Source organism: Rhinolophus sinicus, linkage group LG10 (assembly GCF_036562045.2).
Source record: "Rhinolophus sinicus isolate RSC01 linkage group LG10, ASM3656204v1, whole genome shotgun sequence".
NCBI classification, from domain to species: domain Eukaryota; kingdom Metazoa; phylum Chordata; class Mammalia; order Chiroptera; family Rhinolophidae; genus Rhinolophus; species Rhinolophus sinicus.
Genome location: NC_133759.1, coordinates 94,564,601 through 94,580,286, shown reverse-complemented (window position 1 = coordinate 94,580,286; position 15,686 = coordinate 94,564,601). Strand labels below are relative to the sequence as shown.

The window sequence follows — 15,686 nt, the reverse complement described above, 5'->3', positions numbered from 1 at the left end:
CCTAGCGGTAACTGAGCAGACTGAAAAAAGCTTCACTTTTATCCACGGAGAGAAAGCAGTCGGGCAAGGAACTTTCTGTCTTTGCCACTCCTATCTCTCCAGAAAGCCTAGGGAAAGGCCATTCCACTGGCCTCCATTCTCCTGCCACTATTTAACTGTCACTGTTTACTTTACTTGTCAAGCTAGCTGATTCTTCTGCCTTTATTTTGATTAATGAGGACATTCTCCTTTAACCAGAAATCTTTGAGATACAAAACAAGTAAGCAAGGGCAGAACTGGAGCATTTGGGTCTTGCCTCCCTTACCTCCACTTCTTCTTCTTTGAAATTTCCCATATGTCAGCTGAGCCCAAGTTATTAACATATTCTTTGATAGTGGGGAATTGGGTCTTGACAGTTCACTTGAGGTTTCCCTCTCTAAGAATCAATGTGATTTTTGTGTGTCCACCTCACCAAGATGTCTCATTTCTGGAAGCACACAGAGGAGACCAAGTAACCAATATGGCAAATCTTTGGGCAGCTCAACTGCTTGTACATGCACAGAGGAAAGCTGGTGGCAAATTCAGATACTTCTGGAAGCAGGGAGGATCAATTCTTCAGATGTGGTAAAACACTGAGAGGGGAGCAGTCAATAGTGATCTCAGCAGATCGTGAGGACAGTGGATTAATGCCAGTGAGTTATTAGGTGGAATGAATTCACAGGGCAATTCCCATTGCTTGAGGCTTCTAGAAGAGGTAATTCACAATGTGAGCCAAGTTTCTTTTCTAAGCATGCACTTCAAATAGACTTGGAAGAACAAAGCTACTTCAAGGATAGGGATCTAGGTGTGTGTGCTTTGGTAAAGAAAAGACCCAAGTTACAACAATGAGATTGCAGAGGCCTGAGATATTTTAACTTTCTAGATAGGTGTCTTCACTTGACAATAGACTCTTCTGCCTTCTCTCCTCCACTCCCAAAATCAGCAGAGACAAAGCAGCCAGTGCATTAATGCAATCATATTTATTACGGTTTCCACACTCCCATATGACACATATGTAAAGCAGAACATTGCAAACTTAAGTTACTAGCAGCAATCCTCTGTAAACAGGAAGGGGTTAGGTCAACTTAACAATAGAAGTAATTTTAAGACAAGATTACAAGTCATGGTTTTTCTTTTAGCAGCCGATATATGAATAGAGAAACTACAAATACATAGAGTCATCCAGGTTTAGCCTTGTCTAAAAACACACTAATAAGTCGGTGCAGAAGGCTATCCCCAGGGTAGCCCAGAAGGCTAATGAACGTCTTTAGATGTCAGCAGGAAATAAGTACATCACTTTTCAAGACATTGCTTACTATCTGCTTTACTATCTGGAAAATAGAAAAAGAACTGGACAGCTGCCCTAGAACCTAGTTCACACATAATTCAGCTAGATAATCATTGTTTAAATAATATCCCTTAAAAATTTTTAAGACATTTTCCCCCCATAGCTCTAAACATAACATCAGACATAACATCAGACATTTGCTCCAAAGGACTAAAAATCAAAAGCAATTGCAATGTATTGGGAATAGCTTTTATAGCTTTCCTGAGAGACAGTTCCCATCTTTTCAGAGAGTGTTTTTAAAGAAGCACTAACTCTGGTAGCTTATCAAACTACTTTATATTATAAATAAATAAAAAACCAACTGAAGGTCTCTGGTGTACTTATTTTTTCCCCTAGATCTCTGAACCATCCAAAGCGATTTCTTGACAGAGAGCTTTCATTTTTATTAGAGGAGTGCAAGAGAACTTACAAACATTTGAAAAATACTCAAAACACTGAGAGTAAAGAAGGCCCAACCCTTTAGAGCCGAGGAAACTGTGACAGGAACCCCACAGGCTTATCTTAAATCCATCAACTCAATTTGCCAGAAAGTAATAACAGACAACCCACCTTTGCAACACAGCCCCAGATAAGATATTTTTTGCTTTAGAATCATTAAGAAAAGCCTTCTGAGAGGTACTGCCCCCAAAAAACACAGGATGATGAACAGAAGTTACTGAAAAGGGCTCGACTGCATTCTATACCTGGCACAGGAAAAGAAAAATTACAACAGTTGCAAAACCATTATATTTAGACCATGATATTCTTACATAACCTTGACCTTCTCACAGCAAGCATTTCATTCATTAAAAAAAAAAACAACATAAAGGATTGAAAAGCTTTGGGCAGCACCAGTGACAGCTAGCTGTCTTTGAATAATTTTAATGCTTTTCCTAAAGGCAAATTTAGACAAAATTTAAAGAAGTAATTTACAGAATCTATTATTTAATTTTACCCATGTCAGCTGTTACAGGAATAGTGCAAATTGAAAATACAAATATCTACTCTGCATCAAGTTCAGTTTCTAATTTTTCTCGAGGGATAGAAGTGGTACAGCTACATTTCTGCAAGGCTTCTGAGGATTAAGGGCAGCTCACAGCTCCTGACCTGACAATCTCTAAAGGTGCTCCTGGACTATTTCACCATGAAAACAGATAGAGCCCCTCTTGATCCATTGAACAACTGATAGCAAGGATTCCTATGCACCTAGACATTAATGCTAATATTTTCTAAGCTTTCTGACGTGACAGGCACCATGCACAGAGAGCAGGGTACTGAATAGACACTGCTAACTCTGGCTAACAATCTCACCAACGGCCCACCTCTGTCATAAGATGGTCTCTGAAAGGAAGCACAAATGCTTCCCAAATACTAGAATGAACAACCTAAAGTGCAAGTTCTCCTAGCAATCATTCTGGATGTGAAACCATACCTTCCATTTCTCAATCCCTTGTTCTTATCTAACGCAACTGGAAACTCCTGAGAAGACTTCAACAAGTACACAGGTATGCCCTGTGAATTATCTGGAAAACACGCCCACATGTTTATAGATTACTTTGAAGAACCAAAGTTGGATGTTCAAAAATAAGTACTATTCCTACCAAGTTTCCCAAACCCAAATTCTTGGACAATACTAGAAACCAGTTTTGCTGCATTTCAGCTGCTGAGGGTCCCCCTCAAGTGAGCTGTTGGGGGGCCTCCAGGACTACCATTCTAGCTGTTAATTTCCCCTTTTCTCTTTTTCTCCTGAGGAAGACTTCAGTTATTTCCATAGCAACTCTAACGTCCTAAATGATCACATTTTTGGACAACATATACATTGGAACTATTTGTTCTTCCTTATGAAAAATTTCTCCAATAATAAAAAAAGCAATGATTTTTAAAAATTGACTTCTCTAAAAAATTATCATGCTTTGTACAAATTAGCACATTTACTAGATAGTTCATTCATTCCAGAATCACTGTCCAAACCAAACAAATAAATGGGTGCATAAGACAGATCACATACAATTTTAAAATAATTTTCAGAGCCAGAATTGTTAAGTTGGGTAGAAAAGTAGTGAATCAATCTTTAGATGGATATATGAAAATTATATGCAAACATGAAAACCAGCACGTGTTTAAAACAAATCAGGTTAAATTTAATCAGGCACTAGAATGAATGGAAATTCATTCATTCCTTTTGATTCCAAATTTCTACTTTAGCAGGAAAAATCTAGTATCCATTTCAGCTTCTAACTGAGGGACAAGAGGGCAGACAGATGGGGACAGCCAAACGGGAGACTGGAAAGAGGTAGAGGCAGGGGTGCCTGATGATTAAACAAGGTAACTAATAATTGGGGAACTGAGATTTTAGACACTATTTAGAAGATTGGCAGATTTCAAGTTTGTGACCTGGAACCTCTCTAAATGCTTAGTGCATCTGTTCTGGCTCTAAAAAGTATATTTAAAATGCATTTTAAATAAAAACAAAACAATTTCCGCAAATTCCCCTTTGGGGATGTGTCACTTTTAGATGCTCTTTCTCCCTTTGGTACTATCATATAAACCCCTGAAAAGTTCAGGGAAATTCTTTCTGATGATGATCAGAAAAGAGTGGAGGCTGGGATATAGGGGGCACAGCAAAGAAATGCTAGTCTCCCTGAAGATATTCTTCTGAAACTTCCATTGTCCCTTAGAAGAAAGGAATGGAATATGGAAAATAGTTCCTGAAGATATTACTGCCTTCTGATACAGTAAGATCATAATTATGACACCTACAGAGATGACTTTCTTATGTAGCACCTGCCTTGCTACTAAGACAGAGTTTTTACCAAGCTATGAAACAGGGTTAGTAAAAATTACTCATGGCACTTAAACATGTCGAGAAACTTTAAAATGCCTTCCTAAAATTCTTTGTCTCAGTGTTCCTGTGAGGTAGGTGTCTGATGGGGAAAAACTGAGGCACAGAGGGATTAAGTCTGCTCTCGTTTCATTATATGATGAACCAGTGCCCCAGCCAGTAGAAGGACCAGGCATCTGAGCTCCATAAACTTTATTCACCCTGCTCTCAGAGGGCTTTTCTAAGTTATACAACAAATACAATGGGGGGAATTTTTCTTTTCAAGCATTTTAACTAGTTAGTTATTTCTTATTCTCACTTTGAACATGAGTTAGCTAAACTAAAACCAAATATAAACTAACAAAACAAAAAAATCGATGTTGACTAACAGTCTGTGTCAAGATATAGTCCATTCTGCATCGGTGACTGAAAAAGCGTATAATGTGATTCAAGTAGTATCAGAGAGTGCTATGGTGTTCGTGTTACTGAAGCCAGCCTGTGAGTAGTGTCCCTTCCAGCCACCAGCCACTACAGTTTATGAGAATCTCTTTGGCCTGACCAAGAGAATAATAGCATTCTGAAAGATATTCTACACAAGGCCAGCCCTGCCTGGAAAGAGGGCTCTCAGCTGTGTGATGCATGTGTGTTCTAGAGCTCATGCAGAACTCTGAAGCCAGACATGAAGGTCACAGTCTCCTGCCATAAAACTCACAGGACATATCACAGAGGGGCAATACACAAGGTACATGCACTAGCACCATGCCACAGAAGTCAGAGAGAAGGACAAGAAGCCACTGCACGAGCGTCTTCTAGTCCCATCTGGTATGCCATTCACATAAGCTACTTCTGGTAAAGGGAGACCGCTGAGGTCCCATATGCCTTTCCATAGTGAGAGGGATGAAAACAGGCATTCATTGCTGGCTGCTTTGGGCATACCAGCTATTCAAAATTCACACTTACATAAATTGGTAGCTTTCTTAGATCTTATTGATATCTGAAGGTAACCGATTACATTTCTTGAACAAGAAAGAATGGTACAGAGAAAAATTCAATGGTCAGTTACAAGATGTGGGTGCAGGGCTCCAGGGCAATTTATACTGCTACTCTTTGAATCACATTCATGAGTACTCAGAGCACTAGCTTTTAGAAATGAGACTGTTCTCATTTCCTCCCACACACTACTGAGTCTATGGAGTGAATTCAATTCATACCATGACCCCTGATTCAAATGGAAGATCTTATATTTGGCTTGAGTGTCTGAAGCAGACCATGATACCAGATGAGACATGTGTACCCATGTGCAGCTTTTGCCTTTATATTAATGTGAACACCCACCCTCCCCAAGGCCTTTCTCCCCTTGAGGGAGTTCATCTCGCAGAGAGCCCAAGCCTGGCTCTCTCCTCAGCACATGCAGTACCAGAGGGAATCATTACAAGTCAGGGTTTCACTGGGATACTAGGACACAGCATAGCAGCGATTCATGCATTTTATTTCTAAAAACCAAAGCTGAAGTGGGGCTGAGCTAATCACTGTGCAAGATGAACCAGCAGGACATTCTCGCCTCGAATGAAAATCTGATTTATATGTCTAGTGAATACCTGCTGGTAGTCCACTTTGGGCTTTCGTTTTTTCTTACGGGGCTGGCCCCTGGAAAGGGTGGTAGCTCTGGAAAAGGTCCCCCCCGCACTAGACCCCTCTGTCTGCACAGTCCTCCCTGACAGCTCTGACCTGGACTCCTCCCTTGTAGATGCCTGCAGGGAAGAAGGGACAGAGCGTGAATGCTTGCGTGAGCCCCGGTCAGTGTCTCCTCTTCCCCACACTGAAGCTACCTTCCACGTGGACGTCTGGGAGTATCTGGACAGAGTGGAGTCTTCGACTGCAGACTTAGAATCTGCTTCCTTCTTGGAGGAATCTTGAAGTTTTAGCCGATCAAATAGCTACGAGGAAGGCAATAACAAATATTAGCATTCAACATCGCTCTTTCGGTATACAGAAAGAAGACCAGATTCCTTAGCTATGCTCTGAGGACTACTTGCTTTGTAAATTTTAAAAAGTTTGTAATAAATTTTCTATTTCTAGCCATAACTCAGATAAAACAGTATGTCAAGAGAAGGTGCATATTTCTACAGTATAAAATGGAAAGACTTGTAAGCCTTTATAAGAGATAATCTGTTGCTCAAATAATATGCAGGTCAGAAGCAGGGACGCATTTGAAATTAGCTAGAGGCATGAGAAGAGAAACTGTGAAGACCTTGGTCCAGGCAAACCTGGCTTACAGCACTAGGGTTTTCCCATTAGGAAACCCTGGTCACTGCACTCAGTGAGCCTAATTCCTCAAGCTAAAAGCATGCTGGGGACTCAGGAAGTCAGGAGAAACCACCTACCCTCGTGAGAGTCAGTGAAGAATCCCGCTCATATGCTTTGCCCAGCACAGGCTTTCGGTACGTCTCATCCACATCAGTAAGTGCCTAGAGAAACAGTCCAAAGGGGGAAAAAATGAGGCGGAGTTAAAAATATTATTCTTAGAGCTTTCAGGAAAAATTTTAAAAGGCAAAGTAACATCTAATTGTAGAAAACTAAACTTAACCGGTGACTCAGCTGTTGGGCAGAAAAAAATGGTAACACCTGGCCCCCTCCAAGTACAACCATGTAAAAGACAAGTCTCTCTGTGGCAAGGTGCCTTTACAACTGCCTCATAGAAGTTCTTAAACTTCAGTGTATATATATCTAGGAAGCCTATTAAAATATAAATCCAAGGCTACTCTCCTAGAGATTCAGACGCAGTAAACCTGGGATGAAGAGCAGGAACTTTCTGTTTTAACGAGAAACCCCAGGTGATTCTGATGTAGGAAGGCCTTAAATCACCCTTTAAGAAACACTACTGCTTCTTGTCCCTTTCCAGCTTCTGACAGCAATTAACAGATTGACCAGGGTTACATACAAAATCACTGCTGAATTCTTGTCACTGAGATATCAACCTCACTGCACAGCTGTTAGGATCAAATGCGATCGTGTATGAGAAAGTACTTTGAAAAGTGTAAATCACCACAGAAATATAAGCTTTATTATTTATTACAGTATTATTTATTCATTACATTATTATTACCAATGTCATGAAATATGTTCTCTTAAATCCTTTTCTTTCAAAGGTAAAATCATAATAAAATGTTTTCTTATATTTTTAGAGGCGAGAAAACTGAGCCTCTGAGAAATAACTTGCCTAGAGTCACACAACTACCAGGTATTAAAGCTAGGATTCAAATCCAGGTTTTCTGATTCCATAATGGTTGAAAACATGGTCTTAGAAGTCAGAAAGACCTGGGATAGTATCCTGGTACCTTCCACTTACATAGTAACAGTGTGATCTGCACCAATCTTCCAAAATCTCTAGCCTCAATTTCTTCATTTGTGAAATGGAACAGTAATAGACCTACAGCTCATTCACTGAGATTATATAAAGTCCTTAGTATAGTATCTGGCACATAACAAGTATTTAATAAATATGAGCAACTATTATTATCCAGGGCAATGCATGGATGGAGATAAGGCACAGGGAAAAAAGGAAAGTTGAAGATGGGTGACATATGGAAAAGAAACACGGAAAGCCCCGGCGGCCCTCTTTTAACTGCTTCATATTACAGTTGTGTTATAATACGTCCCTTCTTTCCTACAAACATCTATAGTAAACAGGAAGCTCCTAGAAGGCTGGGGTGTGTGGTACACTCCTTTATAAGAAAACACCATGCCAAGTGTCTTCTTACTAGTATAGCTGTTTCCCCTCTATCCTTATCTCTCTTGCCAAAAACAGTGGAGTGAAAGTTCTTTTCTGAAACTTCTGTACTTAGAATATGTCCAACCAAAGAGGGAAGTCAATAAATATTTTTAATAGGAAATCAATACAAAATTACTAAACAATGAAATAAGTAATTTTTCCTGAAGGCTGGGTTTCCCAACCCTGGCACTACTAACACTCTGGAGGGGGTAATTTTTTGTTGCTGTGGGGCTGCTGCGTATTGTAAGACATGCAGCAGAAGCTCTAGCCTCTACGCACTAGATGCCAGCAGCACCCTATCTCACAGTTGTGACATTCAAAAAAATATCCCCCGACGTTGCCAAGTGCCCCTGGGAGGGAGAGAAGGGCAAAATTGCCCCATTGAAAGCCACTGCCTTAAGGAAAAGGAAGCAATAAAAAGACCTTTTTTGTGGTTGCCCAAGAGGGTGTAAAGATTCTAGTTCATCTGAGAGGTTACTCTGTAGGTTTCACTGAATAAGGTTACTCAGATCCTTTAGACATATAAAAGATTTAATCTCTAAGAGCTTCTCCAGCCCCTTAAGAAAGACATAATTACCATATTCCAGAATTTGTCAAATGCAACGAGGAAGCCTGTACAGACTCCCCGAAGTCCCTTGAAAGTGCGGATGTGAACATTCACCTTCACCCCTTCCCGGATACAACGATGGAGCTCACCCAGAGGGCTGCCTTCGTGCACTGAAACAAGAGAAGAGTAATCAGTGTGGCATGAACATCTGTTATTCTCAGAATTAACAACCAAGACCACCCGACCATCTCCAGCAACACAAGGCAACACGGTGTAGTGGCAACCTCACCATGGCAGCAGGAAGGCCTAACGGGCAACTGGCTAGTACAGGCAACACACAGAAATGAAACAAGATTCCAGCGGACTGTTGCTAAACCATAATAGGAATAGCTATTATCCATGTTTCACTACCTGTATATCCTATCGTCTATGACGTCATTGATTCTAAGATGCACCATCATTTAAAACCTTTTTGGGCAAAAAAGAAGTATCACATTAAATGTACACATCAGCAGCTGGATTCTTCTCAGTTCTGTGCTTTCTTAAGACAACTTGTTTCAGGATAATTCTCATGAACCACATATCCAGCTTGAGCCTTCCAAAGAACCAAAAACCTTGTTCATATGTTTGAAGGCAACAAACTGTAACACATCTTCCATTAAACAGTCAACACAGATAATCCTCCGAGTGAAAATGGCCTTTAGGCACCCCAGTCTGAGCTACTCCGTGCACAGGCTCTCTAGAGTCACTAGTGTTTCAATGTACATCATCTTCACACTCAGCGTCAGACACCTGGTGCTATTTCAAGCTCTGCTGGGGAACAGGCACCTGCTGAGCACCCGGCTCCTGAGACTGTGATAAGCATCATGTAAAAAGAGCAGTCCGACCATTCCTAAGTAGAAGGCTGGGACTATAATTTCAGTTTTTACTACAGTGAATTCTTTTTGTGAGAGCTTGACAGCAGGGATGAATTTCATTTTTATTACTTCATGTTAAATTAGCTCTCACAACATGTTGGCTATATTATATATAACATCTCAAAACAGAACGACACACATACACATACTCTCTTACACACTCTCACACTCATACATGCACAGTCTGTCTTTCCCTCCCAAGTGTGCAATGCAAATTCTTTGGAGGTTATGCCATTGATAGTAAACAACAACAACAACAAAAAATCACTCTGTTTTGTTTCTAGTGGCATAAGAGAGAACAACAGTCCTGCACTTCAGTTTGGAAAACTAAGTTGGTTACTCTTACCTCCTTATTCCTCATTCATGGGTTGGCTTATAAATGATGGCAGTGATAAATTAATAAAAGAAAATACTCTTGGAAGAAAGTGAATTAGCAGATGAGACGTAGGAACTTATGTCAGACTGAAGATTCAGCAAGAAGGCACAGGGAGAGCAGAGTGGCAGAAACAGCAGCCTTGGAAAGGAACACGAGAACCTTGGTCTGCCGTTCATCTTCTACCCTTCCTCTAGCAATATTCTAAATTTCTTTGAACCTTTGATATATAAGGTGTGTGTGTGTACATGTATGTGGATATGTGCTATAGACTGTGTTAAATCAAGCATCGTAAACAACTTCTAGGTCATTCTAATTAGTTGCATGACCTTGGTGAGTAACTTTTTCTCTACAAGTCCGAGTTTCTTCATTCATAAAATGAGGTTAGATGACTAGTTAAATTTTAGATTCAGGAATAAATCTCTATAATTCAATTTCTTAGCAACTGATCACAATGCCTGGATTACTCCTTCACCTATACCCATTCATTGCCCCCCAGCCCAAACATATACATGTTTCCACAAAGAGTGGACAGACCATTCTTTTTCTAACTTGGAAAAAAATAGGGGCACCACTTCTCCCCTGACCCTCCAAGTCCAAGAGAAAGGGCAAGCATGTATCTTACAACAGTCTCTTATTCTAATTAAACAAATGGCAAACTCAGGTGTTTCAACTCCCACACTGTATCTTTCTCTTCCAAAGATTTAATAAGGTGTAATTCCAGGAAGCACTTTTATCCTCGTGTGACCAAACATACAACACTAGCACCCCCTATCAGAACAAACTGCCAAGGCACAAATGAGTTCCACATTCTGAATCTCTTTCCAGCAATCTCTGTGACTGTGACAAACTCCAAATGGATATAAGCCAGGCTGGTAAAAACTTAACATGACCAAAAAAAAAAAGCCTTATTTTTAAGAAACATATTCTTCCAATCCCCTTCTCCACTGCCACTATACTTGGGCCGCACACCCTTCTAAGTCCAGGTCATCTTTAATTCCACTCATTTCTCCCTGTTCACGGCCAACCAATCACTAAATTCAGGCAATAGATTCTCAATAACTAATACTTTTCTCTTTCCACGACCAACCATACCGTCCGGAGCCTTATCAGATGATAGGTTTACAATGAGTCTCCCAGGTCCTTTCATTCACGTCAACCAATTCATCATCATCACTGTCACTGTCCTTATTACCAAGTACTGAGCCCTTGTATGGGCCAGGCCCTGGGAAGTTTAACTTTATGCACATTATTTTATTTAATTCTCACAACTCTAACACATAGGGACTACTATTTCACCTCTTTCTATAGATGAGGAAACAGAGGCTCAGAAAGGTTTAAATAATTTGCTCAAAGTTACTTACCTAGTAAACAGCTGAGCCAACAGTTAATACAGGCAGGTTATATATATCCTGACCTGGGGTTTTTAATTATGATGGTCTAAAAGTGACATTTAACATTCACCGAGAATTTCCCTATGTGCTAAAGCAGATTACTGTTGTAAATGCTTTAACTGTGTTAACTAATTTAAACCTCACAGCTATTGGTAGATTCTATTATTGTCCCGATTTCACAGATGGGGAAACTGAGGCCCTAAAGAGTTTAAGTAACTTGCCTAAAGTAAAACAGCTAGAACATGGAGGAGCCAGTATTCAAACATAGACAGTTAAACCCCTGTGCTCTACATACATTTTACAACAAGAAACTTAGCTTCTAGAAACACTCGTCCTAAAAGTGCTTTTGCTTAAGAATATAGACCAAAGTTCCCTCTCTAGCATCACAAAGTCAAACAGAAACTCTTTGGTTTGGCTCTTCAGTGCATTCTAGCAACAAATGCCTCTCTGGACTCAAATTCCATTCTCATTGCTCTGGACATAAATCCTCTGCCTCACATATGTAGTAACCTCCACACACCAAACAAGCAAAGAAAAATTAGAATGTACTCTCCTTTTCCCTCTCCTGACACCAGCATAACTATTAAGCACATAGGCCCTGGAGCTGGACAAACCCAGGATTCTCAGCTGCAAACTAACTAGTTATGTGACCCTGGGCAACAACAGATAACTGAGCCTCAGTTTCCTCATGTATAAAGTCATATCTAAGGGTAAAATTAGATATAATGTATCTGAAGGGCTTAGCAAAGGTTATAGCACATGTGCTTAATAACAGTAGCTATAATTAGCAACAATAAAATTATCACCTGACTTACAAAGAAGCTTCAGAAAACTTTTTGTGGTGATGGAATTGTTCTGTATCTTGAATGTGGTGGTGATTTTAAGACTTTTTTTGGTCACAACTCACTTTACATATAGTATTTTACTATATGTAAATTACACCTCAGTAGCCTAATTTTTAAATAATTAGCTATCCTCAACCATGCTTTTTCTTAACTTCAAGACTTAGAAGTTTACTCTTACAGGAACTCCTTCTTGCATAAATCTATCCTCACCCACATTTCTGAATTTTTTTTGCTTTCTGAAAATCATCAACTCTTTGTGATGTCTATCCATGTCTATTACGCACCCAACTGTTTCCAACGGCATGATTCAAATTTTCAGTGCTTAGGGCACATTCTCTGAGACCCTGATTCCAGGCATATATTCTACTGCGGGGTCAACAAAGCTGGTCTTCATACTCCGCCATAACAATAGAGCAAAGTGCTCCATAAGTAAAGCTAAAACCACCCACCACAGAGAAAGATTTCTGTTCCTTGACAATCTCAATAGCAAAGCAATAACTGGCAAAATGAAAATAAATGTTACCATCTGAGATTTGAAATGCATTTCAAAGATATGATGTGGCAAAAAGTATAGGCAAAATAAGGTACCCCAGACTGCTCGTATTTTAGGAACATGACACTCCATCTTTGTTTTACTGCTGGGCACGCAAGCCGGGGTGAGCCTGGAGCTTGGGCAGGGATGTTCTGGCATGGTACATTATCCCACCCACAAAGGCACTCCTAACAGCATACAGCTTTTCAGAATGTTCCTCTCTTAATAAACACAGGTCTAGGAATGAATCAAAATATATCCTTGCTTAGCACAACCCTCCATTCCAAAGGTGGGGATTTAATAATATCACAATTTAGCTATCAGGATACAGATGCTCTGAATGGCTAAGTAGGTCATTGTGTGCAGGGGGCAGATGTCAGCACTGCTTGCCAGATAACAAAAGATATAAGCCTGGGCTGTGTTCATGCCATTTATACAAGACCTAGCTCACACATAAGCAACCTCTGCTGCTGACAGCTTTACTTTAAGGATCTATTAGGCGGCTCCAAGAAATCCCCTAGCGCCATTTCCACCTTCCGAACTTAAAATAACCTGTGCCTATGGTAATATGAGCCTGACAGACACAGTCCGGCACCCAGCCTGGTAGAATGGCTGGAGGACAGTGTGTTTTAGGGGCATTTTGTGCCTGCTGCTCTAGCACTGTGATTTGGCAATGTGAACATATGTGTATCAAGACCCTGCAGCCCTTCTGCTTATAGCACGGGGAGCATGAGCTGTCACTTAACGTGCAGGGGTTATGAGCTTATATGTCTCCTGTGCTACCTGAACAGACCTCCCCACACTGCATCCCATCATCCCCAAATCCCACTGACCAACACTCATTCTCCTAATACTGGCTGTGCACCGCCTCCCCCGTCTGTGGTCCCCAAGAACTCCTATCACCTCTGCAAACCCCCCTCCGATGTCCCCATCTCTCTCTCCAAACCGCCCGCTCCTGCAGATCCTCGCTGCAGGTTCCGCAACAGCCCTGCCCTGCAGCCACGTCCATGGACCCCCACCACCTGCGCAGACCTCTACACCCATTGCCCACGCAGACCCTCTCCATGGCCCCGTGTTACCGCTACAGCCTTTCCCACTCCGCCCCCACTGCTCAGGCAGACCCTTCATTCCTCAGGACGACCAACCCCAGTTCCCTCATTACTCAAGGAGGACGTCCCCACGGTCGCTGATCACCTCTGCAGACCTTCACCGAGACCCTCCCCCTAACATGTGCAGACGCCAGTACACCAAGCCCCTATCACCGCGGCAACGTCCCCTCAGCCGCCACCTTCCGGACAGAGGGCCGGTCAGTCTCTCGTCCCCGCCCCCGCCTGCCGGACTCACAGGGCATTCGCGTGAGCACATTGCGCGGCGCCTTCCTGCTCCGGCCCGGACCTCGCCGGCTCTCCCCGGCGGCGCCGTCCCCTTCTTTGACCACCATGAGACGGCGGAGGCGCTGGATGCGCTCGGGGTCCGGGGCGGGGGCGTCCTGGCGGCGACGGGTCCTGCCCGAGGGCCCAGCGGCGGCAGGAGCGCCCGAGCCGGGGGCCGCGCCCTGCGCCCGCCCGCGCCTGGCGCCCCGGCACCCGGTCCTGAGGAAACTCTCGTATGCGGCTACGTTGTTGAAGCAGGGCGCGTTGGGGTAGGGGATGGGAGGCAGGCGGGGCGCGTACAGAGCCAGCAGCGGGTCGAAGCTGTCAGAATTGACATCCAGCCGCGGGCTGGGCGGGCGCGCGGGGCTCCCGGCGCCGGGCGACCTCGCCCCCCGCTCCCGCTCCTCCATGTTTGAAAGGCCCGCAAGCGGAGGCCGATGGGAAGGAGCGGAGCCGACAGAGGGCGGCACTGCGCAGCCGCGCCGCGGGGTCGCACTGCGCCGGCGCGGCCGCAGGGGGGCAGCAGCTGTCCGCGTTCAGTTCCGCCGGGGGCGTGCCCGGGGCTGCGACCCGCCAGGGCCCCCACCACCTCAGCGCGCGGGTGACAGGTTCATCTGCTTTAATGCGGTGTTTCCCCATCTACACCATTACCACTTAGGGTGTTTGTTATTACACCAGATAACCCGGGGTGGAGCCCGGGACCACTAACTCTCCAGGCGTTTCCTTTCTGGAACTGCCATCTACTCCCCTACCTTGATTGGGCGGAAAGCGGGCAAAGAATGTCCCAATTTGCTTTCATGCTGAGCACCACTGGGGGTTATCCACTGGCGGTTAACCTACCTGGGCTCAAATTATTTAGCGTCTCCGAGTCTTTACATTCGCGTCTGAAATATGATAGTACCTACCTCGTAGAATTGTCCTAAGAATGGACAGTGCATATAGAGCTTATAATAAATTGTTCTTGAATGTTAGCTAATATTAAGTGGACAATGAAACTAAGAATGGGTGGATCCCAGTCCTCCATTTCCTACGCCCTGTGCAAAAAGTAATTTGCATTAACACCAGGACCTTAGTAAGTGACTCCATCACTGATTTTCTATGCATTAAGCAACTGGAGGAAAGGATCCAGCTCTTGGAAGACAGGAAGATGGAGGATTTACAAGACCTGGTTGTACTTTATAGCCTCTGCTCATTAAAACGTTTTTGGTTTTGGATATTAAGATGACAGTCTATACCGAAGGCCCCCTCATCCAGCAGAGGTAAGATGTTCCCAGTCACCTACAGGCCACACAAATCACTTTAACTGCAACCAGTCCCCGAAACCATCAATTTATTCTATACTAACTGCTTTTGTGTAAAGGAAGCCCAAGAGAATACTATTCTTTTAGACAGCAAGATGAAAAGGAATATACAACTGTGCAATACACATTAGAATACATACAACAAAACCATCAGGCATGGGGCTTCTAAGTAATTGCACTACAGGTTTGGTTATGGCATGAGTATGAAGCCAGGCTAGTCCTTTGTTCAAACCCCCCTGCCCAAAAAACAAAGCTGCAAACGGCTGGCAATTTAAGAACAAGTACTTGTCCCCGTATCTTATGACAAAACTGAGTGATAGCCTTTGTGGTATTACATGGCATCTACAGAAAGAACGTCTTTGGATGCTTTTGTCTTGAAAATTTATACTTAAATGCCTTCATGTCTAATTTGATATAAAATGTTGTAAGTTTACTTACCACTTACATTTGCCAGTTAAGAGCTACA

The 15,686-nt window shown here is 42.7% G+C and overlaps 1 protein-coding gene across 2 annotated transcripts; it reads right to left on the bottom strand.

The window, feature by feature from the left end:
- Positions 1-979: 979 nt before the first annotated feature.
- LSM11 (LSM11, U7 small nuclear RNA associated) lies at positions 980-14,368 on the bottom strand. Of its 2 annotated transcripts, XM_019740422.2 has the most exons (5): positions 13,891-14,368; positions 8,516-8,655; positions 6,551-6,634; positions 5,996-6,103; positions 980-5,917 (listed from the first exon to the last, which is right to left on the bottom strand). In XM_019740422.2, the coding sequence occupies exons 1-5, from the start codon at positions 14,327-14,329 to the stop codon at positions 5,693-5,695; spliced, it is 996 nt and encodes a 331-aa protein (XP_019595981.2). In that variant the 5' UTR covers positions 14,330-14,368; the 3' UTR covers positions 980-5,692. The 2 variants fall into 2 exon arrangements, with proteins under 2 accessions (XP_019595981.2, XP_019595973.2); XM_019740414.2 differs by having other exon boundaries at positions 980-6,103; positions 13,891-14,366.
- Positions 14,369-15,686: the final 1,318 nt, after the last annotated feature.

Coding starts and splice junctions, on each gene's coding strand:
- LSM11 (XM_019740414.2), bottom strand. CDS start 14,329: ATGGAGGAGCGGGAGCGGGGGGCGAGGTCGCCCGGCGCCGGGAGCCCC. Junction 8,656..13,890: donor TGTGCTCACGCGAATGCCCT/GTGAGTCCGGCA, acceptor CTCTTGTTTCAG/TGCACGAAGGCAGCCCTCTG. Junction 6,104..6,550: donor CTTCACTGACTCTCACGAGG/GTAGGTGGTTTC, acceptor CCTTCCTCGTAG/CTATTTGATCGGCTAAAACT.